Below are 27,757 nucleotides of genomic sequence, written 5' to 3' on the forward strand. Positions count from 1 at the left end.
ACAAAAAATCTGTTCAATCCCTGCACATCTTTCAAAAAAAGTACCCGAAAACAAGTGTCTTTTTCTCTCAGATGCGAGTAGCCTCATCGATCGTCTTCTCTGCAAAATGCATCCTCCGTTCTCTTCTTCGCCGCCGCCCCAATTACCCAACGACTCTACCTCCGACAGCAGTGTCTCCGCCGAGCGCCGTCTTCGTGAGGCGGAGGATCGCTTAAGAGAGGCAATTGAAGAGCTTCAACGCCGCCAACGTCGTGCCTGGGGTATCTACCCGCCTTGTGACCATGCCGATGAATCATGTGTTGCTAACGCAATCGGTAACCTTTGCCAAACTTTTCTTCTCTCTTACGGTGTCCGCGTAGGAATCGGAATTCTCCTCCGCGCTTTTAAGCTCGCTCGCCGCCAGTCTTATTCCTCTCTACTTGATCTCAAGGTTCCAAATTTCTCAAACTCGTCTATCTAATTTAGCATTTGCCAAATTTGATTTATGATTTTTTAAGTTTGACCTTATTTTTGAATTTAGACTGATCTCGACTGGGTTACATTTACAAATGTTCCTTTCGTGTGTTGGAAAATGTGTTTTAATAGAATAAAATCTTTTGAATTGACAATTACCATTAGGTTGGCTATGGATGATTTCAGGAGGGGTAGCGGGAGGCCGAAAAAAGTATTGGGGGAGCTGATTAGATTAGATAGGACATGGTGCAGTTTCACAAATAGGAGGTTGTGGATGACATAAAATGGAGTAGTCGGTTAGCAGGCAGTAGAGTGTGGTCTAGCTTATCCTTCCATATTAGTAGTTGTAGTTTGTAGCTTCTTGTTCCTCGATTTCTATTATTATTTGATTCCTCTGGTGTGGTCTAGCTTATCCTTCCATTTTAGTAGTCATGTTTCTTATTCCTCGATTTCTATTATAATTTGATTCCTCTGGTGTGGTCTAGCTTATCCTTCCATTTTAGTAGTCATGTTTCTTATTCCTCGATTTCTATCATTATTTGGTGCTTCTGGTACTTCAATTATCATATTTTGTAGTTTCTTTTCAGATTTCTTTGTTATGCTTTGTGTAGTATTTTGTCACGAGTTCTTCATTTCTGTTATTGCTTTTTCTTCGGGCCGAGAGTAGGGGTAAGGTTTGTGTACACCGACCCTTCCCAGACCCCCCTTTGTGTAATCACTTTGTGGGATTACACTGGGTATGTTGTTGTTGTTTTTCAGTTTCGTGCTTTTGTTGAATGCTTGCCTTTGTTTGAACTAAAGGTTGTACCTGATTCTGTTACACCTTCCTGTCTCCCTGATGTATCTATGTTGGGTTTGAGAAGATCATGATCTAGAATGATTTTTTTTTTTTTTTGATAATTGTGGTGTCCGGGCCAGCTTACACGCACCTCAATTAATTCCAGAGATGCCTGCCACCTCCCACCAGCAACAGTTACCAGGTCTACCTGATCACCAAGGCTAGAACAAATGGAAAGAAATCACCTAGCGTTTGTCTTGTTGGGAATTGAACCTGAGACCTCGTGGTGCGTAACCCAACTTCATTGAACCATTAGGCCACACCCTTGGGTGCTGGATGAACTTTGTTATTAGAAAGATATTCCTGTAGAAGTATGGTTTCAAGATCAGTATTTTTTTCCCCGAAATTGCTTCAGTTCTAATGAAACTGGTTACAAGATCTGAATTTAATTTTTGAAATTGCTAAAGTTTTGATGAAACCAGGATGAAATAATTTGCTAAGATGTTATACACGAGAAGGGGCAGTTTGGCGTATAAATGCAGTCCTAGTTAGCTTCGCGTTCTATATTAATTTTTAGATTTCATCACTTGCAGAATATTGATTGATTTGATTCAAATGATGGATACATTGAATGGATATCAGTTCCTCGATATTTTCAGATTGAGCCTTAGTTGATTGATTTATATATTGATGGTACGGTTATCAATTCCAAGATAAGATACGTTGGTTCTTTTAGTACCCTGGTGTACCATAGTAACGGTGATTATACTCCAGGGTGTTTATATTCTGGCAGTTATGTATTGTGTACATGATTTCATCCGCTACTGGGACATATGGGTTTATAAAAAAATGCTCGGCCATAAGGATATTTAGTAATCCAAGATTACTGAGAAAACACAATTTTCTCTCCTTTTTTTTTATGTGTGCGCGCACTCATCCTTGCTCATGCATTTTGCCCACATGCGTGTATCTTAACACTATCCGAACAGTCAGTTGATGTGGAGTAGTCATACACAAACTTTATGCATGTTTTACTTACCCTATCTCTCTCTGTCTCTCCCATTCTCTCTATTTTTTTTTTGGGGGGGGGGGGGGCGGGGAAAGTCTGATCTTTCAGTAATGGTGGACCACGTGGGATTTTCTCCCAAACACTTTGTAGAGCCAATTCTACCTCTGTCACAATGTTTGTTCCTTTTGCTTGTAGCTCAACATCAATTAATTTACTCTTTAGTGGTGAAATATATTTGCTGATGGAGTACTCTTTGGTGTGCTGCTCTCCACAGTTGTTTTAAGAACAGAACATATTGCAAAATGATCTAATCTTTCATGCTGCAGATTTTCTTAATTCAGGGTGTATAATTAAGAAATACTTAAATTGCTGCAATTTGTAAGGATTGGAAGTTTGAAGGGGCTAGAAAGCCTAGATTTTTGACCTTTTAATGGTTTAAACTTGTTTCTCCTTGGTATGTTTGCAGCCTCTTGATAAGTTTTCTTGGAAAACCTCAGGAGGTTCAATGAAATAATTTAGCAATAGCATAAAGGCTGAATGGAGATTGTTCAGATATTTGATCCTATGCACAACCCCCAAATTCGGAGGGAAGAGATAAAAGAGAATATAAAAGAAGATTGTCTGGAAGAGGATATTACAATTTTAGAGCACATGTGTGCTGATTTCTGTCTGTTTATCTGTCCGTCTATCCTTGGTCTGATAAATGAATACATGGGAGGGTACTTTTTTTTCTGCATCGTCTGAATCCTTGTCTTTTTGCAGCAACTTGTCTCCGAAAAGGATCTAATTGTAAGAGAGGAAGCATGTCGAATTGGTTTGCTCTTTGGGGGATTTACTGGTTCCTATCATGCTCTAAGATGCTTGCTAAGAAAGCTGAGAAGGAAAGAGACACCCTTAAATGCGTAAGTACAGAATGCTGAATTATCAACTTAAAAGTTTTAATTTACTTTCTACGGTTTTGCTTTGAGAAGCTTTTGATACTTTATATCCTATCCAATATATGTGACTTTGCTAAAGGGGATGATGGGGCAGAATTTTAGCAGGTTCAGTGGCAGGTCTGTCTATTTTAGCATTAGATGATTCCAACAGGCGGCGGACTCTTGCCTTGTATCTTCTGGCAAGGCTATCTCAGGTACAAGAATGCTTGGCTATTCGTCTTCCCCACACCCAGGCGAGAACAGAAAAAAAGAAAAACAAAAAGGAAAAAAAAAAAGGAGAGCCACTAGTGCTAGTTATTACTTGATGTCTTCTGTTTCTGTTTTTCTACTGGCTTGTACTCTGATGACTTTACAATTGTCAGTGTGCGTATAATTCTGCCAAATCCAAGAACCGGTTTCATCTCTGGGGAAGTCACTGGAGTCATGGGGATTCTTTACTCTTTGCATTGTCATGTGCCCAGGTAGTTCTCCTGTTGCTTAACCTTTCTGGTGAACGTTTAAGAGCCTTCTTCACCCATTTTTAGTTCCTTGTACTTACCCGCAATTTGGTGGTTGGGGGGGTTGACTGGGATATCATAAATGTTTAAATATTCAAGTTTTAACCCTAGGAGACTGAACTTCTGCTTCTGTTCTTTCTTCTTTTCCTTTTCTTTAATAATTTAAATATGCATAGGGGATTGAACTTCTCATTTGAAATGATGCTAGACAACTTGTTCTCTTTTACATCTGGACAAAGTAGTTACAGATCTAGTTTTTTTTCTTAAAAATGTTTTGCAGGTTATGTATTCCTTCATAATGCGTCCTGAGAGCCTTCCAAAAGCATATAGAGATTTCATTCAGAAGACTGGGCCAGTTGCAGCACCAGTCTACAAAGCTGTTAAGGATAGCTGTAGAGGCTCTCCAGTTGATGTTGCTTCATTACATGCCTATTTGTCCAAAACAAAGGGTTCTGCTACTATGAAGTTGGAAGAATTTCCTGCTATTATTCCATGCTCTGTAATTCACCCTGGGACCAAATCTTGCTTAGTTCGTGATGCTAATGCAGCGGCTGCTACTTTCCGGAAAACATTTCCTCTTTACTTCTCCTTGACTTTTGTTCCCTTTGTCGTTCTACGCTTGCAGAAGGTACAATTTACTAATATTGGTTTCTGTTACACCTGTCTTTCTTCTTTGATTTCTTGTTAAGCTGTTTCTGGAAAATCATATAACTGAGCTGCTGGTACTTCTGTTAAACAAGATGTGATCACAAAACGACATGATTGAGTTTTCCTTTGGTATATATGTTGGACTGTCTAGAGGTCATGCAGTTATATAAACAAATTGGAGTGTAGAGTATGTTGTTGTCGATTCTGTTATATATTTGTCTTCTGTTGTTTAACTTGCCTGGACCCAGTAGGAAGCAGTATTACAAAGACCATGTGATGGGAAATTATGATGGTCTACACTTTAAGGGGTAATTTGGTAGGATGTATAAGAATAGTGCTGAATAGGGTGTATTAGTAATGTTGGTATTGGTTATGCGGAGATTATTTTTTACGTACTGGTTGGTTTGGTGTATTAGAAATAACATGCATTACATAATTTCTAAAAAAAATTATTTCTTTACCAAAATACCCTCCACAAATTAATTGGAAAGGATGTGGAAAAGGTTTTGAGGGGTAATTGTATCTTTAACCATGCTAATGCATGCATTAAAAACCCTTGTATTGCTAATATCATGGTTTGTCATGTATTCATTATACATAGCATAGTACCAAGTAGAGTGTATAGCTTGCATTAGTTATACATAGGTTGAAAAAGTGTACGAAACAAGGTATTAGTAATCAAAGCTAATGCCTGTATTATTTTTTCGATGAAGGGTCAAATATACCCCTGTACTATCAGAAATAGTTTAATTGTACCTTTGTTATGCTTTCGGTCCAAATATATACCCCTTCTGTTATACTTTTTATTCAAGTATACCCTCCCATTATACTTTGACATAAATTGCCCTTTATTTTGACGGAAGGACACATGTCAAACTTAGAATCAAATACCCCTCACCCCCACCCCCACCCCCACCCCACAATTTTAAATATCCAATTCCTTTAGAAACTCACTATTTAACCCAACCTTTTTTTTTTACTGATTTCGCCGGAATTCATGTATTGTTATGACAATCCTGTAAAATATGATCAAAAGCTTCTGTCAACGAACTGCCATCAAAATGAAAGGGGACAGAATTATCAGAAATAATAAAAGGAAAATTAGCAAGAAGTTTTTGATAATAAAACTTTTGACTTACTGTTAGAATATGTGTAGAAATAGGAATAGTATATACAAAATCCTACTTGGAAAATGATTGTACTATAGTGTCTATAAATAGGGTCTTGATGTAATTATGTCAACACATCATTCAATAATATTTTTCAATTCTCACATGGTATCAGAGAGTTGGTGAGAAACATCAGAAAAAAAAAACCCTCAGTCACGCCAATTCCGCTGACTGATTTGCGTCATATTTAATTTTGTGGGTTGTGTGAACAATAAAACACCACCAATAGGATCGGAACAATCGGGCGGCAAAACCCCGCCCCCATGCGCCAGCCGGAATCCCGAAATTCCAGTGAGATCTACTTCACGCGTCGGTGCGTGAGCACATCTCCGGTTGAATTTTTCAGTTTTTCCTTTTTCTGTTGGGGTCGCCGGTTTATTCTGATTCTAACCACATACTCTTTTCCAGATTCCGTCAAGTATTTGGAGATTCCGATCGCCGGAACTTAAAATTCGGCAACTTCATAATTTTGGTAATTGTTTTCCGTTTCAAGCAACTGGTTTTTGGGAGTTTTAAAGTCAAATTACCAAGATGTCTTTTGGGCATGATATTTTTGGCTCAAAAAATATATGAATTGGAATTGGAAGTTAAAGTCCTATGATCACTTTTGAACCTTTAATGGGAAGTTCAAATTATTTAGCCTGGACTTCCTCGGTTGAGTTATAGTGCAAAGGTCAAGGTGCCTAAGATCATTTAACTAGCAAGGCTAGTGTGGTAGATGAAAAGGGAAAGTCTAGCACGGAAGATGCGAAAGCTAAAGAGCAATGGGAGAAAGTTGACGCTCAACTATGTAGTCTCTTATGGCAATCTATTGATTCCAAGTTGATGTCCTTGTTTCGTCCATTCCAGACGTGTTATTTAGTTTAGGAAAAGGCTCGTGCTTTATACACTATTGATATATCTTGTTTTTATGATGTGATAACTCTAATGACCAACTTGAAGAAACAGGAATCCGATATGTCTACTTGGGACAAGTGCAAGCAGTCATGGAAGAATTTGATACATTGATGTCCATCACTGCGAATGTAGAAAAACAACAAGAGCATAGACATATGTTGTTTTTAGTTCTTACACTTGCTGGACTTTCCACTGACCATGATGCTATACGTGATCAGATTTTAGCTAGTCCTACGGTTCCTACAATTGATGAGTTATTCTCTTGTCTGCTTCGTCTTGCTGTGCCTCCCAGTCACAAAGTAGTTTCATTACCCACTGTTGACTCTTTTATTCTTGCATCTCAAACCATGGAAAAACGAACATATCAGCCTATGGAAAATCGGCGAGGAGGAGGTCGTTTTGGAAAATCTTGATCGAAGTGTAGTTATTGTCATAAAGTTGGACACACTCAGGATATATGTCATAGTTTGCATGGTCCCCCCCCCCCCCAATTATGATCTTGCTGCTGTAAAGAAATATAATGAGTTCCTTCAGAATCGAGCAAGTAAGCAGACATCTCCACAACCTAATCGACCATCCAATTATGCTCATATTGCCCAAACAGAATATGATGAGTTCCTCCAGTATAGAGCAAGTAAGCTCCACAAGTAGCCTCAATTGCCCATGATGCTTCTGTTGCTGGTAATCCGTTTGCTTGTGTTTCACAGTCTAGTACTCTTGGATCTGGGTTGTAGACTCAGGTGCTTCTGATCATATTTCTGGTAACGATTCTCTTTTTCTGATATTGTTTATTCACAATCTCTTCCTGTTATTACTTTAGCCAATGGGATCCAAACAAAATCAAAAGGAATTGGACAAGCCAAACCCCTATTTTCTGTCACTTTAGACTCTGTTCTTTATGTCCCCGGTTGTCCTTTTAATCTTGCATTTGTTAGTCGTTTGACACGTGCCCTTAATTGTAGCATAACTTTTCTTGATGACTCTTTTCTAATGCAGGACCGCTGTACGGGACAGACGATTGGCGCAGGACATGAATCACAAGGCCTTTACCATCTCACCTCTTCAAATTTCTTCACAGCATGCTCCGTTACAGACCCTCCAAACCTAATTCACAAACGTTTGGGACATCCGAGTCTATCCAAGCTACATAAGATGGTGCCTAGTTTGTCTAGTTTATCCACATTAGATTGCGAATCATGTCAACTTGGGAAACACACCCATGCTACTTTCCCACGTAGTATTGAGAGTCGTTCAGAGTCTATTTTCTCATTAGTACATTCTGATGTTTGGGGTCCTAGTGGAGTCGGTTCTCCTTTAGGTTTCCGTTATTTTGTTAGTTTCATTGATGATTTTTCAAGATGTACTTGGTTTTCTTAATAAAAGATCGTTCTGAGATATTTTCTATATTCAAAAGTTTTTGTGCTGAAATACAAACTCAATTTGGTGTTTCTATTCGTACTTTTCGTAGTGACAATGCCTTAGAATACTTATCCTCTCAGTTTTAGGAGTTTATGACTCGTCAAGGAATTGTTCACCAGACATCTTGTCCGTACACCCCTCAGCAGAATGGTATAGCAGAAAGAAAAATAGGCATCTTCTTGAGACTGCTCGCACTCTTCTCATTGAATCCTATGTTCTGCTGCAATTTTGGGGCGATGCAGTCCTCACGTTTTGTTATCTAATTATTAGAATGCCATCATCTTCCCTTCAGAATAAGGTTCCCCATTCTATGTTGTTCCACAGTCACATCTCTACTCTATCCCCCCTCGTGTCTTTGGGAGCACATGCTTTGTTCATAACTTAGCCCCTGGAAAAGATAAATTAGCCCCTCGTTCTCTCAAGTGTGTCTTCCTTGGTTACTCTCGAGTTCAAAAAGGGTATCGTTGTTATTCACCAGATCTTCGTCTCTACTTTATGTCCGCCGATGTCATTTTTTTTGAATCTCGACCTTACTATATACTTCTGATCTTACTGATATCTCTGAGATTTTACCCGTATCTCCAGTCTTACCTGCACCATCCTTGGTCTTACCCATATCTCCAAACTTACCCGAACCAACCTTTAAGGAATCAACGGTTACTTATACGTCTCCTGCTACAGTGCCACCACTTCTGACTTATCATCGTCGTCCGTGTCCACCATTAGTCCCAGATGATTCATGTCATGCGTCGGACGCTGCTCCTACCGCGTACTTGCCTTCTTCTAGCCAATCAGTTGCACTTCAAAAAGGTATGCGTTTCACTCGTAATGCTAACCCACACTATACTTTCTTGAGTTATCATCGTTTATCATCACCCCATTATGCTTTTGTATCGTCTTTGTCATCTATTTCCATACCTAAGACCATAGGTGAAGCACTCTCTCATTCAGGATGGAAGCAGGCTATGATAGATGAGATGTCTGCTTTACATGCAAGTGGTACTTGGGAGCTTGGTCCCCTTCCTGTAGGTAAATCTACTGTTGATTGCCGTTGGGTTTATGCAGTCAAAGTTGGTCCAGATGGTTAGGTTGATCGGCTTAAGGCTCGCCTTGTTGTCCAAGGATACACACAAATATTTGGGCTTGATTTTATTGACACTTTTTCTCCGATGGCTAAAATAGCATCTGTCCGTCTTTCCTATCCATTGCTGCCGTTCGTCATTGGCCTCTTTATTAGTTGGATATTAAGAATGTTTTTCTGCATGGTGATCTTGAGGAAGAAGTTTATATGGAGCAACCACCTGGTTTTGTTGTTCAGGGGGAGTCTAGTAGCCTTGTATGTCGATTGCACAGGACACTATGGTTTGAAACAGTCTCCTCGAGCTTGGTTTGGAAAATTCAGCACAGTAATTCAGCAGTTTGGCATGATTCGCAGTGGAGCTGATCCCTCAGTGTTTTATCGACATTCTCAACCAAATTTGTGTATTTATCTGGTGGTTTATGTTGATGATATTGTTATCATCGGCAATGATGAAGATGGTATCTCTAAATTGAAGCAGCATCTCTTTCAACATTTTCAGACCAAAGACCTCGGCAGACTGAAATGTTTTCTAGGTATTGAGGTTGTTCACAGATCAGGTATTGTTATTTCTCAATGCAAGTATGCCTTAGACATTCTTGAGGAGATGGGCTATGGATCCAAATGCCAAATTTCTACCAGGACAGGGGGAGCCACTCAGTGATCCTAAAAGGTATAGGCGGTTGGTTGGAAAGTTGAATTATTTCACCGTGACTAGACCTGACATATCCTTTCCTGTGAGTGTTGTAAGTCAGTTTATGACTTCCTCCTGTGATAGTCATTGGGATGCAGTTGTTCGTATTCTGCGATATATAAAGTCAGCTCCAGGTAAAGGACTATTCTTTGAGAATCGAGGTCACGAGCATATCATTAGATACATAGATGCTGATTGGGCAGGATCACCCTCTAATAGACGTTCTACCTCCAGATATTGTGTTTTAGTAGGAGGTAATGTGGTGTCTTGGAAGAGTAAGAAACAGAGTGTGGTTACTCGATCTAGTGCAGAAGCAGAATATCGAGCAATGACTGTAGCAACTTGTGAGCTAGTTTGAATCAAACAGTTGCTGAGAGAATTAAAATTTGGAGAAACCGGTAAGATGAAACTTGTGTGTGATAGATAATCAAGTAGCCCATCATATCGCATCAAATCCAGTGTTTCATGAGAGGACTAAACAAATAGAGATTGATTGTCACTTTATCAGAGAAAAGATACTCTTAGAAGATATTGTTACAAAATTTGTTAAGTCAAATAATCAACTTGCAGATATCTTCACCAAGTCCCTCACCGGTCCTCGTATTAATTACATTTGTAACAAGCTCGGTACATATAATTTGTATGCACCAGCTTGAGCTTGAGGGAGAGTGTTAGAATATGTGTAGAAATAGGAATAGTATATACAAAATCCTACTTGGAAAAGGATTGTACTATAGTGTCTATAAATAGGGTCTTGATTAATTATGTCATCACATCATTCAATAATATTTTTCAATTCTCACACTTACAATATACCAAAACTCATGTATCAAATACAAGGGGTTGTATATATAGTTAAGGATGCTTCCGCTATTCAATTATCAATGGAAAAACAAGTTAAGTTAGGTTGCAAGTGAAACAACAATAGCGTCTGATGGATATAAATTAAGGCCTAAGCACAAACCTTAAGGTCAATCGTTACCTGTCTCTATACGCGGAGAAATTAGAGGTTGAATAGATCACTAAGGAGAAATGATACATCTATACAACCAGATAGAAGTGACTGTTAGATGCGTCCCTTAGCAGAGTTGAGCAAGGAGAAGATGAATTCCGGTGAAACTCATTTTTTCCGCCATGTCGTAAAAAGAAAATTAGTCAGATTTGGGTCTTAAAAGAAAAGGAGACGGAAAAAAAGGGGTCACATCGGGTTAAACGGGTGGGTTTTAAAGTAATCAATTATAGTTCCAAAAATAAATAAATTAGGGGTGTGTTTATTTGCTTTTTAGCTTGATATGTGTCCATCTGTCAAAATTAAGAGCAAATTTGTGTCAACGTGTAATGAGTGGGGTAAATTTGGATCGAAAGTCTAACGAGGTGTATATTTAAACACTTTTTAATATTACAAGGGTATATTTGACCCTTTACCGTTTTTTCTAATGCATCCTACCAAACGACCCATAATTTATGTTATTGTAACCTAGAGTGGTAGAATTGCTACTAAAGTAATGAAGTTTCAAAAAATGCTCCCTGCACATTTCTCGAGTAATATTCTTACGGGCCGTTTGGTTTGAAGACAAGTTATGCTGGAATTAGTTATGCTGAGATTAGTTATATTGGTATAAGTTATTCCGGGATTAGTTATGCTTGGATTATTTCTTCTTGACTGTTTGGTATGTTGTATTCAAAATAATATGCATTGTACAATTTCTATGAATAAGTTGTTTGTTTACAAAATACCCTCCACCTTATTTATTTCTTTATCTCTGCTTTGCAAGCTATTTCATTCTTAAAAATAAATCTTCCATCTTATTGAGCTTAAATATTTTTGTGTACATTCCCATTGATTGTGAGTGTGTATTTAAAAATAAAACTTCCATCTTATTTGGTTGTTCTTTTAAAGCTAACAATGATCATAAAAATCTATGATCTTTTAGTCTTTATGCCTTTGTGTTCCAAATAAGAATGATACTTACGAACAAAAACAATTCTAAACTCTGGAGTCAACAGGAAAAAGAACAAACATAATTAGCCAAATGATAATGTTGGTGTAAGTATACAAAGAACACAAAACACTACAGAATAGCAGTTCTATCAAAATTGCCTCAATGCTCTGAAGGAAACATCCTCCACTGGCATCATATTTGTGGCTCACCACCAGATTCAGCAGTTTCGTTTAAAGTTTCTTCAACAACACTGTTCACAGTTTCCTCAACACTGAAACTTTTACGCCGTTTATGGTGTAATTTTTAATGGAAAAATATGAAGAATTATCATAAAAATAACAAGTAGTGAAGGGTGTGAATGTTATTACAGATGGTATTAAAAGTGATATGAATATTAATGGATGTGGAAAGTGATGTATAAAGGAATTAAGGGGATGCTTTTGTTATTTTATCTATTTTATCCCGGGATAAATTATCTCGGGTTAAATTATCCCGGAATTACTATTGCACCCAAAGCTAGGGATATCGTATCCCAATATTAATTATTAATCCTGGGATAAGTTATCCTAGACTTTATAACCAAACAGTGGCTTAAGGGTATTGAAAATTTATCCCAGGGTTACCTTTCCTTATCCATCACCCAAACGACCCGTTAAGGTATCCTCTTTTCGAAGAGACTGTTTTTTCCAATCATTTCATCAAGGATTAGTTAAAAACTTAGCTTAACGGTTCAATGGAAAACAAAAATTTATTTCATGGTGGAAGACAAACCTTTTGATAAAATATTACAGAAAGATACTCAGGAGCAGGGGAGTGGTAACAGGTATGAATGGGTTGAATGCATGCAATATTTAATTCATAGAATAACATTGAGCAAGAAGTTGTTAGTCGAGGATTTCTCTCCTTTCTGAAGAGAGCATGGGTCTAGTTTAGAGTACCTAATTTACTCCATCTTTTCCCTACCAATATTATATCATTATCTTATCCTTAAATTTATTACTACTGTTATTTATTTTACTCGGGCTGTCTTTACTATTTTTTCTGTCAATACTTTACTTTTCTTCGATATTTTCATTATAGCTTTTTACTCTTTTGCTTTTCAAACCTGTTTTGAGAAACATTTTCTTGAGCCGAGGGTCTATTGGAAACAACCTCTCAACCCTACAAAAATAGAGATAAGGTATGTATACTATACCCCATCCTCCCTAGACCCAATGTTGTTGTTGGCTTTCGAAGCATGTGGAAACAATGTTTGATGGAAAACAATAGATCATTTATCCAACTACTACTCAGGATAAAAATGCTCCCAGGCACATCCCCCGAGGTAAACCTTTTCTAACCTTTTCAACCAACAGAAGTCAACTCAGATTGTATAATCCGGCAACTTTTGGCCGGAAAACTTAGTCAAGTCAAGATGGAAGACAATGTGATTTCTTTCTCTGTTGGTTTCAAATCGTATGATATCACTAGAGAAGAGTCTCATACAGAGACTCGGTACAACTGGACAGAACGAGACCACAACATGATAAGAAGAACCTTTTTCAGTCAGAAGACAATGGAATGGCTATGCTTTGCACTGAAGGAAACTTCCAAAGTGAAAAGGGAATTCTGTAAGAAGATGGAAGCACCAAGAATACTCCTCTGTGTTCTTTTGCTCAAGAAATTTCAACAGACTTGGACGTTACATAAGTATTGTAAGCATGCAAAACAAAAGAAGATCTGTCATTATTATTCCTGAACTTACATTTAATACAAGGTGGTTGAACATAGCTAAAAATATTGCAAAGTTCATTAATGGCACAGCTATAAAGCCTTTTACAATTCCCTCTAGAAATATAGAGGAAGGACTGCTCTGCTCAGAAATCGCCAAAAGAAATAAATGGACTACAAGAGAGATGGAAAAAGCTACAGTACAGGAAAGAAGTGTAATCCTCTGTATCTCTGAAGGGGTCAGCTTTTCACAAAATGAGCTTATTTCGAGAAGCGTCGTCGGCAGCCTCCCTGGAGGAATAGCAGATACCCCGACCCTATCAGATATTAGGCGCTGGGTCAACAGCACTTGGAAACACGTCCACAGAGTGAACATTTATGAGATGGGGCAGAATCGATTTCTCTTCGAGTTTCCATCAAAAACAACTGTTGAATACATCTTGAGAGGCAACTGGAGTTGGAAACTCCACAGACTCCGACTACAATGGTGGTCGCCAACAGTGGAATCAATCCCTTGCTCTGCAGCAATCGAACAAGTCTGGATCAGATTGGTCGGACTCCCCCTGCATTTATGGTCGCAAAATGTATTCAAAGAAATAGGAGATTACTGCGGAGGATGGATAAGGACTGAGGAGGAGACCCAACTTAGGAATCACCTCAAATGGGAAAGATTTCTGGTGAGAGGAAACGGAGACAATTCCGAAGACTATCAATATTGAACATGAAGGGATCAATTTCTCGATCCAAATATGGTGTGAATTATCGCCCAGATTCTCTCTTTGTGAAGGAAGCCTGCAAAGAACTTTGGACCATCGGTTAATAATGGGTTCTAGCTCTACAGGGGATGGGGCTCGAGAGGATAGCTTTCTGAAAGGGCATGTGGGTAATTTTCAAATAAACCTTAATAGTCAAACACGTGACTCCACATATGAATGTCTCCCCAACTAAAAGGCCACCAACTTCTAAACCTTTGGGCCCAGATTTCTTAGCCCAACAACTTATGGTGGAAAATACACATGCAACCCACTTTTTGAAGCCCAGATCTGATCCATTTTTAGAAGAAGTAAACGCTATCTCTCAATACACTGCCTCTTAGAACATTACATAACAGGGAGAAGCTCACTCCACTGCTCCATCCATGGCGAAGGGAAATTCATCTCCAGTAACACAAAAAGGCAACGAAGAAGGTTGTGAATTCAAGTACGACAAAGAAGACACCTTTGAAACAAATTCTACTCTTTCTGAGCCACTAGCCCCGGATAACATGCACCTCTCTATTGTTAGAGAAACACCTGTTGAAGATGTTGTCCCCATTAGCATCCATATCGAAGAACCTAAGCAGGATCCAGATTTCGACATTCCAATCTGGATACACCAAAACATCATCAAAATCGGCAAGCAATTTGGAATTGATTTTCAGGGCTTTGAGGAGGAGGCTCATCAATTACTCATGAAGATTGATTAAAAGAAGCAATCAAACAGGGGGAAGACCAACAAGATGCTGGAGCTCACATCAAAGGTGAAAGGTGCTAAGGAACTGAACGTCTTGATTTTGGCCATAATTTCAAAAGCTATGGCACCAAGAGTAGGGGGATATCACATCAATATTGATCAATGAAAGTTAACTTAATTTCATGGAATGTTAAAGGATTGAATGATGAAAGGAAGAGGAGAATGATCAAGAGTTGCATTAATACTTGGAAGGCAGATGTATATTGTTTCCCGGAAACCAAAGTTGAAGGAGATATCAATGGTTTAGTTAGAGACCTTTGGGCCAACAGATGTGTCGATCTCATCCAATTGGAGGCTAGTGGTACCAGAGGAGGAATTCTTCTAATGTGGGATAAAAGAATTTGGGATGGAGAGTGCAGCAGTCTGGCCAATCATGGTTGTCACTCCATCACATATAAATTCACAACGCAGGATCTCACTTGGCACTTAACAGGAGTATATGCATCCAATGATAGAAAAACTAGAGAGGAAGTCTTGGAGGAAGTTGGAGCTGCCAGAGGTCTATTTTCAGGTCCATGGGTACTATGTGGAGATTTCAACACAGTTAGATTCCCCTCAGAAAAGAAAAATTGCAATAGAATCAACAAATCAATGACTGATTTTTCTGATTTCATTCAAGATATGGGCTTGCTAGATTTGCAACTGACATGTGGGAAATTTACTTGAAAAAAAGGGGAGAGACACGATGTTGCTGCAAGGTTGGATAGATTTTTGATCTCTGATGAGTGAGATGAAAAATTTAGGAATATCAAACAATTAATTCTTGATAGAGTGACCCCTGACCACTCACCTGTATTACTACAATGCAGCAATTGGGAACCATCCAAATCATATTTCAAATTCGAAAATTGGTGGTTGCAAACGGAAGGGTTCAAAGAAAGAGTTAAGGATTGGTGGGACTCTTTCAATTGTGTTGGCAGACCTGACTTCGTTTTGGCTTACAAGTTGAAAACTTTGAAAGCCAAACTTACAGACTGGAGCAAAACATTACAAGGAAACTTGGAGATGCAGAAGCTTGACACGCTAAGTCAATTATCAAAACTTGAAGAAATCCAAGATCTCAGGAATTTAACTGGGGAGGAAATAAGAAACAAAATTGCCTTAACTATGGACTTTGAGGAGATAGCAAAAAAGGAGGAGATGGCTTGGAGACAGAGATCAACAGCATTATGGTTGAAACAAGGTGACAACAACACCAAGTTCTTCCATAAAACAGCTAACGCACACAGAAGGTTCAACAATATCGACTTGTTAGAAATTGATGGTGAGCCCGTAAGGAACCCAGCTGATATAAAAAAGGAGATCATCTCTTTTTATCTGAACCTTTAACTAGAGACAGAAAACTGGAGACCCCACTGTAACATGAGAATTTGTCCCACTGTCTCTTCAGAAGATAATTTGATGCTACAGAGACCGTTTGAAGCACAAGAAATATAGGCCAGTGTCCAAGCATGTGCCGCGGACAAAGCACCTGGCCCAGATGGTTTCTCAATGGCCTTTTTCAAACATTGTTGGGAAGTAGTAAACACTGAAGTCATTGCCATTATTCAAAACTTCCATTAAAGAGGCATATTTGAAAGAAACTTCAATGCTACATATGTAGCCTTGATTCCCAAGAAGGTGGGAGCCAAAGAATTGAAAGATTTCAGGCATATTAGTCTTATAGGCAGTATTTACAAGATCATCTCAAAGTTGTTGACTGAGAGACTCAAAAAAGTGATGCACAAGCTTGTGGACGATAAACAAATGGCCTTTATAAAGGGGAGGCAAATCATGGATGCCATTCTTATAGCCAATGAATGTGTTGATTCAAGAACGAAAGACAAAGAACCTGCTATCCTTTGCAAACTAGATATACAAAAGGCTTTTGACCACCTAAATTGGAATTTCCTACTCAGAACTTTGATGAAAATGGGGTTTTGGAGAAAAATGGGTCAGCTGGATCCATTACTGCATCAGCATCGTCAAGTTCTCAGTCCTAGTCAACGGCTCACCTGCTGGATTCTTTTCTTCTCAAAGAGGACTAAGGCAAAGGGATCCATTAACCCCTTTTTTGTTCATCATTGCCATGGAGAGTTTAAATGATATGATGAAAACTGCTCAATCAAACAACTGGATAACAGGTTTTAGAGTAGATTCAAGGGCTGTTAGTAACCTATACGCTGTTGATACATTAGTTTTCTGCGGAGCTGACAAAGGTCAAATAAGATTTTTGAGGGTGATTTTCATTCTTCTTGAGGCTATATATGGGCTCCACATTAACTGGAACAAGAGCTTTTTATATCCCGTAAATGAGGTTCATGGCATTCACAACTTAGCTAACATTTTTGGAGGCAGGACAAGCGACCTTCCAACTATATACCTGAGAATGCCACTCGGTGCCAAAAGCAATTCCAAAGATATATGGAATGGAGTCCTAGAGAAGTGTGAGAAAAAGTTGATAAACTGGAAGAGTCAATACTTATTGTTGGGTGGTAGACTAACCCTGATAAACAGTGTGTTAGATGCATTACCAACTTATATGATGTCTATTTTTCGTGTTCCAACAAATGTGGTGGACAGAATAGATGCTCTTAGAAGGAACTTTCTTTGGTAAGGCAACTCTGATACCAAGACAATACATTTGGTCAAATGGAAGTCAGTGATTATCAGCAAGAAGATTGGCGGTATGGGAATCAAGAACCTGACAGCTCAGAACCATTGTCTTTTGATGAAATGGCTATGGAGGTTCGCCTCAAATGAACAATCTCTTTGGAAGAAGGTAATCACTCAAAAGTATGACATGGATGGGGAATGGATAACTAAGGCAATCACTACACCTTACGGAGCAAGTTTATGGAGGTCAATCAGAAATCTGGGGGCAAAATGCATGAGTAAGTGCAGTCATCAAGTGGGTAACGGCTCGAAAACATCTTTCTGGTCAGACAGATGGTTAGGCCAACGTCCACTAAAACAACTCTTCCCACTTATCTTCAGTCTGAACTAAGACTGGAAACGTACCGGAACCGGTACTGCGGGACCGGTTTGATCGGAACCGGTACCGGAACTTCCTTATCGATCTGTGTCGCCGGAACCGGTGTTACCGGAACAGGAATACCGGAATTTCCTCCCTATTCGCACTGGTCCATTGGCTGCCGGTGTGGAACCAGATCGGACCGGAGCGACACCGGAACCGTTACCGCAAGAGACGCCGGCTAGCTAACTTAACGTACTGGTACTTTTTTTTTCAAAATTTTAATTTAAATTATATGTATAAACTTAACTTATATAATTTATATAATTTATTAACATTTTTTTAATAAGTTTAAGTTTTAATATATCTTAAAAAGTTTAAAATTTTAACTTAAATGTATCTTTAAGTTTACGTTAATAAATATAACATGTTTTAATATATCTTAAACTTAAAAATATATCCTTAAGTTTAAGTTAATATAATATTTTTAATAAGTTTAAGAAGTTAAATTAATAAATTATATTTATATAATTTTAAGTTGTAAAGTTAAAAATTTTCCTAACTTTATAAAGTTTTGTATTGTTTTTTTTTTCCATAATTGCAACAAACAAAAGACAATTTTAAAATAAAATTAGGCGAATAGCTATTATATTTATTCAAATTTCATACGTTGTACATTTATTACAAAGATATTAAAAGAAAATCTAATCTACGCAACTACCTTCTAGGAAGGGTTCTGTTTGAATTAGATCTCTATTGTAGAATCTTATTAATATCTAAATTGTCTATAATATTCTTGGCGTAACTTTTCTATTCCTTCGGCGGATAAATATTCCGGAATTGGTCTTTTTCCTTGTTCCGCCATTGCTTTCATTCTATCATCACTATTTTCCTAAAAAATTTCATCTATTTCGGCTTCAACATGGGGTGGTAATTTGGGGAGCCCAAAATTTCTTCGTTCGGCATTGATCCAATCTCTAAATAATACCGAAATCTCCAAACTATCCCTTGCTAAGGAATATCGATTATCTCCTATTATAAATCTTCCTGCGCTAAAAACTTGCTCTGAAGCAACTGAAGAAGCTTGAGTTGATAGCAAATCTCGAACCATCCTTGAAAGTTTTGGAAATTGTCTGCTACGGGTTTTTCACCATGATAAAAGTTTTTTATTTCTACGAAAAATCTTACCAAAGATTGGTTTTTTACCACTACTATTTTTTTCGAAATCCATAATTAAAATTAAAATATTAAAACAAGCAATACAAATACTACAACAACAACAACAAACCCAGTGTATTCCCACCTAGTAGGGTCTGGGGGGGTAAGATGTACGCAGTCTATACCTCTACCTCTGAAGAAATAGAAAGGCTGTTTCCGATAGACCCCCGGCTCAAGACACGAGATACCACACAAACACATAGTAAAGCACCGCACAAGATTACATAACATAAATACGGCACCCATAAGTAATATAAAACAGAGGAAAGCACACAAATTCATAATAAAACATGGAACACGGACTCCTAACAAGAATAAACCCCCACCACGTAATTCCCTACACTAGCGACTCAAACTGGCCCTAGTCCTCTGCCCTAATTCGCGTCCTCCAGACCTTCCTATGTAGGGTCATGTCCTCGGTGAGCTGTAACTGCTCCATGTCCCGCCTAATCACCTCACCCCATTACTTCTTCAGCCTACCCCTACCCCGCCTGAAACCATCCAACGCTAGCCTCTCACACCTACGGACTGGGGCATCCATGCCCCTCCTTTTCATGTGTCCGAACCATCTCATTCGGGCTTCCCGCATCTTGCAGTCCACTGGAGTCACACCAACCTTCTCCCGGATGGTCGCATTCCGAACTCTATCCCCTCTAGTCAGCCCACACATCCAGCGCAACATCCGCATTTCTGCCACCCTCATCTTTTGGATGTGGGAGTTCTTAACTGACTAACACTCCGCTCCATACAACATGGCCGGACGGACTACCGCCTTGTAGAATTTGCCTTTAAGCTTGGGCGGCACCTTCTTATCACACAGCACCCCCGACGCGAGCTTCCACTTCATCCATCCCGCCCCAATACGGTGCGAGACATCCTCGTCAATCTCACCGTTACTCTGGATCACGGACCCGAGATACTTGAAACTCTCCCTCTTACCTACCTCCTGTGATTCCAGCTTCATTACTACCTCATTCTCCCGCCTCACGTCATTAAACTTGCACTCCACATACTCTGTCTTGCTTCTGCTCACCCTGAACCCTTTAGACTCAAGAGTTTGCCTCCACACCTCTAATTTGTCACTCACACTCCCTCGAGTCTCATCTATCAAAACTACATCATCTGCAAAAAGCATACACCACGGCACCTCCCCTTGAATACGCCGCGTCAACACATCCATCACCAATGCGAACAAAAAGAGACTAAGAGTAGATCCCTGATGCAACCCTGTCCGGACAGTGAAATGCTCTGAGTCTCCTCCCGCCGTCCTCACCTTAGTTTTCGCTCTATCATACATATCCTTGATTGCTCTGATATATGCCAGCGGTACTCCACTCACCTCCAAGCATCTCCAAAGCACCTCCCTGGGGACTTTGTCGTAGGCCTTCTCCAGGTCGATAAACACCATGTGCAGGTCCTTCTTCCTCTCCCTATACTGTTCCACCAACCTCCGTACAAATGTAGATACTAAAAAATAAAAATATAGATATTAACGTAAATAAAAAGAGATTAAAGTTGGAACGAATATACCGAATATCTGCGTAAAAGCCAGACGTATACCAAATGCCGGAATTAAAAGATGATAATTGAAGCTTGTAATATCCCCAAAAAATCTTCAACTCCAACTAATATAATAATTATAAATATTTAGAGAGAATGTGAGAATATTAACAGAGTGTATGAGAATTGAAAATATTTGTGTGAAAAAAGAATTGAAATGAAAGATATTTATAGTGAAAATTTTAAGGGGTGGTGTGGGAAGGGGTGTGTGTGTGTGTGTGGCAACGGCTAAATTGGGAGGGGGGTGGCAACGGCCAAAAGAGCCGTTGCCAGATATACCAAGCCCAATTTTTTTTTTCAAAAAAAGGGCAGAAAATTAACGCGTCAACGGACCGGAACCGGTACTTTGCATCGGTACCGTATTCCGGACCATTAGGTACCGGTATACCAGTACCGTTGTGTTATCGGAACCGAACCGGAAACGGAGTTGACGGACCGGAACAGAATTTTCCGGTTTTGTTGCCAGTCTTAATCTGAACCAACAACAAGATGCCACAGTAGGAGAAGTTTGGGATGCGCATGGTTGGAACCTGAACTTCAGAAGACATCTTAATGATTGGGAGATAGATAACTTGGCAGAATTCTATGACACCCTCAACCTTTTCAAGGGTCCCTCCTCTCAGGAAGACACTCTTACATGGCAAGTGGATAAACAAGGGAGATTTTCAGTCATGTCAGCTTAAAAGGAATTTAATTATTCTAACAACCAGATTAGTTGTTGGCCTTGGAAACTAATTTGGAAAGTTAAAATTCCTCATAAAGTGTCTTGTTTCTCTTGGCTCGTGGCTAGGAAAGCGGTTCTAACTCATGGAGTACTTAAGAAAAAGGGCTTCCACCATGCTCTAAATGTTATATGTGCGGAGAAGAATCAGAGACAATCAACCATCTTTTTTTACACTGCAAGTTAACTGTACAGCTCTGGAGGATATTCCTTAATTTAAAAGGAATCATGTGGGTCATGCCAAGAGATACAATTGAAGTGCTGGAATGCTGGAACAAATATAGCACTCACTCAGAACATAAAGAAAGATGGAAGATTGTCCCTGCTTGCATTTGGTGGACAGTTTGGAAAGAGAGAAATCAAAGGTGTTTTGAAGACAATTATAGCTCTACCCAGAAATTGAAGATGAAGTGTTTGGCCCTTTTCTATTTTTGGTGTAAACATGAATATATGGAAGATGTAGAATCTTTTGTTGATGTAATAGGATCTCTGTAAGTAGGTTATAGCTTATTGCATCTTCCTTTATTCCATTGTAAGTATGAACAACTGCAGTTTTTACGCAGCAAATAGTTTTACAAAAAATGTTACCTTCTCAAAAAAAAATAAAAAATAATACTAAGAAATATAACAACTATTGGAGATTCGTCAGTAAAGTGGCAATGCAAGGAGAAAGAATATCAGTCATCATTCTGCCACAAATCACTTTGAATGCATGATGGAGGGATTTGACAATAAAATCAAAATATTTCATTGATAAAAAATGATCCAGCTACAAGAGATGTTCAGATTCCTAAAATGAATTATTCCTATGTTGAATCTGTGAAGAAGTAGATGGTCAGGGGAGGCACTCACTCTTTCTGCACAGTCACAGAACAATGGAGTAGTAATCTCAGGGAGTTCGTCATCTCTAGAAAATGGTTTATTGAGCATATGTGTTGTTGGGGGATTTCCTGGCGATGTGGTCGAGGTGCCTACAGTCTAGGCGTTAGAAGATGGGTCGGTCTATAACATCAAAAACTTTGTAATGGAGTGCTAGTGTATGAGATGAGTGGATTCCAATTCCCTTCAGTTCCCATCAAGAAAAATGGTGGTGCACATCATGACAGGTGAATGGAGATGAAATCAGAAAATTCTGAAGTTCAATGGTGGTTTCCAACTGCCAGTTGTGTTCCAGAAAATTTGAATTTCGAATGGTCATGGATAAGACTCGGCGTACTTCCTCCTCACTTGTGATTGCATGAAGTTCTGAAGAAATTACAAGAGGTCTCTGGTTGTTGGATGGAGATGGAGGAAGATGAACTTTGAAAAACCGCCTGAGGTGGTACAGAATACCTGTATGGTGTGAGTCTCCTGTGACAGTGAGTTCCGATGGAATATCTGGTGAAGACGGAAGCCCAGCCAAGACCCTATGTAGTACTTGAAGACAGAATGTCTGCTTTTGTAGACAAGACTAGACACGTGGGTGTCGCTGAAGAAAATTCAAATTTAAACTAATGGATAAAGGGAATGGAGTGGCATGTGACGTAACACCTGCAGAGCAAGCCAGTGATTTGGGTCAACATACTTTGAAGCCAACTCTGATATTGCTCATGGCAGAAATAAAAAAGTTCCAGACACAGTAGCTTTGGTTAAGGACGGGGCCTGTTTTTTGACCCAGGTATCTCGGGCCAGAGAACCGACCCTTTTTTGGTGGAATTGCAAGTCAATTAATCTCCCAAACGACGTTCTTTTCTAGACACTTCTATAGTGCCTTGATTTGACAACTGCAAGAGCAAGAGAACCCCAATTTGATTATACAGAACCTACGGAGGATGACAAAGTGGCAATTATTCAAGAAGAAGAAGAGTCTTCCTCAATCATTCAGTGGATGTAGAGTAGAAACTAGTCAAAGTATGAAGCTACAAAATCAGATTTATTGCCTGTTGATGTGGCAGTTTCGCTGGAGTCTCAGATCGAAATCGTATAGATGAAAGTTTCTTTATGGATGCGCAGGGATGTGATAAAAATGAATGAAAAATATTTAGTGGATTTTCGAGGCTTTGAATCAAGAGCTCAATCTTTCTTCATGAAATTAGATAAATGAAGGCAAGATGAGAGAAATGATACTTGCATGTCTATATTCTCAACTCCAAAAGCAAAACGTATTACTGAACCCAAAAGATTGATATTTGATGTCACTTGTGGGCAAGGTAGGACAAGGAGCAGGGGCAGAACATATCTCAGAAAAAATTACTAAAGACAAAGCTATAAATACATGATTTCTTCCAACTATGGGAGTTTGAAAGGAGGAAAATATCGTTATTAATCAATTAACAGAGTTGGATCGTGCATAAGAACAAAGAAGTTTCTTATTGCTTCACATCCCCCCCCCCCCAAAAAAAAAAAAAAAGAAAGAAATCTGTGAAGACGAGTTGTTATTGATGGGCAGTTTGTTTATGAGGAGATTACTTAGAGACGGAGATCCAGAGCTCTATGGTTGAAGAAGCAGATAGAACGCTAAGTTTTTCCTAAGGATGACAGTGTGCAAAGAAGTTCAACACAATTGATAGATTAGACATCACTGGAGAATTAGTGGAAGATCTTTGGCCATCAGAGAGGAATTATTTTCCTTCTATTAGAATTTATATCTGAACCTGGACATGGGGCCTGATTTCAACTACAGAAATCTTTTGAAAATCATGATATTTTGATTATATATAGCGATTTGCAATTGACACAGTCCCGTGTCCTGATGGGTATCCTATGTGTTTCTCTTATTCTTGTTGGGATATTTTAAGGAGGACATTATGAATTCTTTGGAGGATTTTCATATTCAGGAATATTTTGGAAAATGTTTTAATGCCACTTATGTGGCCTTAATTCAAAAAAAGAACAGAAGAAGAATGGGGCAAGAGATTTGAGTGATTTAGACTCATTGTCTTTGAACAACAGCGTGTACCAGATTTCTCAAAAGTATTGACTGAAGGCTTAAGAAGCTGGTGCGTAAATTGGTGGATCGTCAACAAATGATATTCATTGGAGGAATAAAAATAATAGATGCGACATTAATAAAAAATGAATGTGTGAATACTAGACGAAAAGGGAAAGCACTAGTAATTTTGCGCAAATTGAAATTTTGGAAGGCTTATGACCACATTAGTGGGTTATCTTGCTGAAGGTGTTAAAAGGCATTGGGTTTGGAAACAAATAGATAAGATTTATATTCTTTTGTATTAGAACTGTTAGTTTCTCCATTCTGATAAATGGATCTTCTGAAATTTCTTTCCATCTCAAAGGAAACATGGACACCCCGTCACCTTTTCTCTTCATTAATGTTATGAAGAACTTAACAACATGGTGAAATAGGCTAATCAAAGTTGTTGGTTAAGGGGTTTTAAGGTCTCAAATAGAAGGTACAACAACACAGAGATCTCCTACCTTTTATATGCTGATCATACTCTGATATTTTGTGATGAAAATATGGAGCAACTCAGACATTTAAGATCAATTTTGACAGTCTTTGAAAACAGTGTTTGGATTACTCGTGAATTGGACGAAGAGTCTTTACATTTTCTGGTGAATCAATTGGTTGATATTTAGATATTTGCAGTGTGTCTAGGTTGTGAAGTTGGTTCTCTCGCTACAAATTATCTGGGGGGATGCATTTGGGATCGAAAAGTTAGTGACCAGATATTTGGAAAGATGCGAAAATAGGTTTGCTAGGTGGAAAAATCAGTACCTTTCTTTTTTGTGGGGTAGAGTAATCTTGATAAACATTGTGCTTGGTTTATTGCCTATGTAGATGATGTCTATTCCCTTTGCCTGTAAAAGTGGAAAAGAGAAGTGATGTGTCGAGTAGAAACTTCAATTGGCAAAGGAACAGAGAAAGGGGGTTGTATATAAAAAACTTGAGGCAGCATATAGAAGTTGACTTATGAAATGGTTTAGGAGATTCAGTTTAGAGGAACATGATTTGTGGAGAAGAGCCCTTACTATAAAATATGAGCAAGAGGATAATGGTTCTCGTGAGAAGTTTCAACCCTTGTTGGAGTGAGTTTCTGGAGTTCTACAGGGATTTATGGCTTCATTTTGCAAGCAACATTTTCCAAAGTTGGGAATGGGGTGAAGATTTCTTTCTGGAAGGATAATTTGTGAGAACAAGTTATTCTGAAGGAGCTATTCCCAGACTTCTCAGTCTGGTATTATGATGCAGCAATTCATGAGGAATGGGATCAACAGGGATGGAATCTAAATTGCACAAGATTTCTAAATGACTGTGAGTTAATACAATGGCTGAATTATTCAAGGTGCTGGAGCAATTTCAAGGAACTACAACAAATGAAGATAGATTGATTTTGATGCGACATAGCAGAGGAGATTACATACTGAAATCTGCCTACACATTGCACTTACTGATACTGGGCATTTCTGGCTTTGGAAGCACATTTGGAAAGTTAATTACCGTATAAGGTTGCTTGAATTACTTGTTTTGGTAGTTAAAAGAAGCATGTCGGACCCTAGAAAATCTGAAGTGAAAGGGGATCCAACTATGTTCTTAGTGTTATTTATATGAGAAGGAATCAGAGAGCATCAACCATTTATTTTTGCCTTGTGTAGTGACTTATCAGCTGTGGTAACTATTTTTAACATGAAAAATATCAAAAGAATCATGCCAAAGCTTCCTGGAGAATTGGTTGCTTCCTGAAACAACATTGGCGGAAACGTGAAACAGAAGAAATGGTGGAAGACAATTCCCGAATGTACTTGGTGGTCTATATAGAAGGAAGGGAATGCAAGATATTTTGGAGAGAAAAGTAGCTCTATTCAGAAAATTAAGATGAGCTGTGTATTTTTATTCAACTTTTGATGTAAAGAACTTTTAGAAGAAGCAGACTCACATTGTAGTCCTTATAAGAAAGGATTCACTTTTGTTCTGTTTTTTGAACTGTGATATGGATCCCAGCAGAGTCTTTCTGCTGAGAATATGTAATGCTGTTACCTTTCTTAAAATACAAAAAAAGGAATTTCTAGTGAAGTAATTCTTTTAAGAACACTTGCTGATCTTATGTAAATCTTATCCCAGTTTATGGATGCTCCTACACGCACCTGTTGGTATGCTCTTACAGGGTCTGTTCGCTCGACAACCTTCTTGTCCGCTTTTGTTGGAATCTTTCAGGTAGTTTATGTTTTTGATGCCTCATACATCTGGGAGTCCCTAGGCTCTTTTTTTGATGTTGCTGGTTGACTTGCTTAGCTTTACTGATTAATTTCTCTATCTCAATAAAAGGCTGCCATATGTGCCCACCGGAAGGTGGCATCAAAGGACCATAAGCTTGTATATTGGGTAGCTGGGGCTCTCTCAGGCCTCTCTGTGTTGCTGGAGAAGAAAGCTAGACGTGGAGAACTTGCGTTGTATGTTCTTCCTCGAGCTGCAGATTCTTTGTGGTATATACTAGTGAACCGTCATTTGCTTCCGGATATCAAGAATGCCGAGGTATATTTTTTCACCTTTCATGCAATTTGGTGCGTTTGCACTGTCGACCACTTATAAAATTTAATCTTACAGTTTATGACTACTAATTGCCTACTTATATAATTAAAGCATATCGTGGATAAACATTGAAAAAATTAAACTATTTATGGGAAGTTTGTTCTGGAAATATTGGGTTTCTTAAAGTACAAGGGTGAGTAATTCAGAAATAATGAAATGGAACTTATCCAAGCAAATATGCCATTTCTGATTGTTATACAGGTGCCCTTGTTTTGTGCTTGTATGGGTGGTATTATGTACTACCTGGAGCATGAACCAGACACCATGGCTCCCTTCCTCAGAGGCCTGATCCGCCGCTTCCTTGCTAGCAGAATCAGCAATCCTACTCCTCCATCAAATAGAGGTGCCTCCTATACATATCTAAACACTCTCGATGCCATGAAGGAGCCAAAAATGTTAGAAACCCGAGAGACTGAAACTTTAACTGCAGAGAAATACAATCTTGAATCAATACCAGGACTTTGAGCAACTTTTTGAACGCTCAGGCCATGTTTTTCCTATTCTTTACACCAATTCATATTGGTTATGAGACGGCTATTCCATGCTCATTTTGATTAAACTAGGTACTCTTATCAAGCTTGATTCCCCCTCCCTCCTTACATAATTGATCCACGGCATAAAGTTGTCATTGTATGTAAGTGAAAGCCAGTAATTCTGGTAAGATAAAATCTAATCAGATTTTGTAAATAAAATATAGCTTGTTTAGTCTTTTACTTTTCGACTGTCAGATATGGTTTAGTCAGTTCTAACTGCTGAAGTTAATGGAACTTGATTTTATTCTTTTTTTGGGTGCAAGTTGGTAGAACTTAATACCACATCATAATTGATCCATTTCCTCTGACCCTCCTGAGAATCAATGTCCACCACGGTGATTTACTATGCGGAGTCAGTTGTGCTGGTGAATCTCAGCCATGCAGTACGTTATTATGATTACACTGGTGGTCCTGACCCATTTTTTAATCATTTCTGTAATTTTCTCTGGAATAATCAAGCTGCTTAGGCAAAGGATGTTAGAAAGAAGCTTGGGCTC

At 38.7% G+C, this 27,757-nt stretch overlaps 1 protein-coding gene across 2 annotated transcripts; it reads left to right on the forward strand.

Moving 5' to 3' along the window:
* LOC107863553 lies at positions 1-27,440 on the forward strand. 2 transcript variants are annotated; one of them, XM_016709518.2, is made up of 8 exons: positions 3-430; positions 3,003-3,142; positions 3,273-3,372; positions 3,541-3,639; positions 3,956-4,303; positions 26,260-26,352; positions 26,464-26,670; positions 26,929-27,440. In XM_016709518.2, exons 1-8 carry the CDS (start codon positions 107-109, stop codon positions 27,190-27,192), a joined length of 1,575 nt encoding a protein of 524 aa, XP_016565004.2. In that variant the 5' UTR covers positions 3-106; the 3' UTR covers positions 27,193-27,440. The 2 variants fall into 2 exon arrangements, 1 of the variants encoding a protein (XP_016565004.2); XR_001672320.2 differs by lacking the exons at positions 26,464-26,670; positions 26,929-27,440 and adding an exon at positions 7,386-8,618 and having other exon boundaries at positions 1-430.
* Positions 27,441-27,757: the final 317 nt, after the last annotated feature.

This window comes from Capsicum annuum, chromosome 3, assembly GCF_002878395.1.
Source record: "Capsicum annuum cultivar UCD-10X-F1 chromosome 3, UCD10Xv1.1, whole genome shotgun sequence".
NCBI lineage: Eukaryota > Viridiplantae > Streptophyta > Magnoliopsida > Solanales > Solanaceae > Capsicum > Capsicum annuum.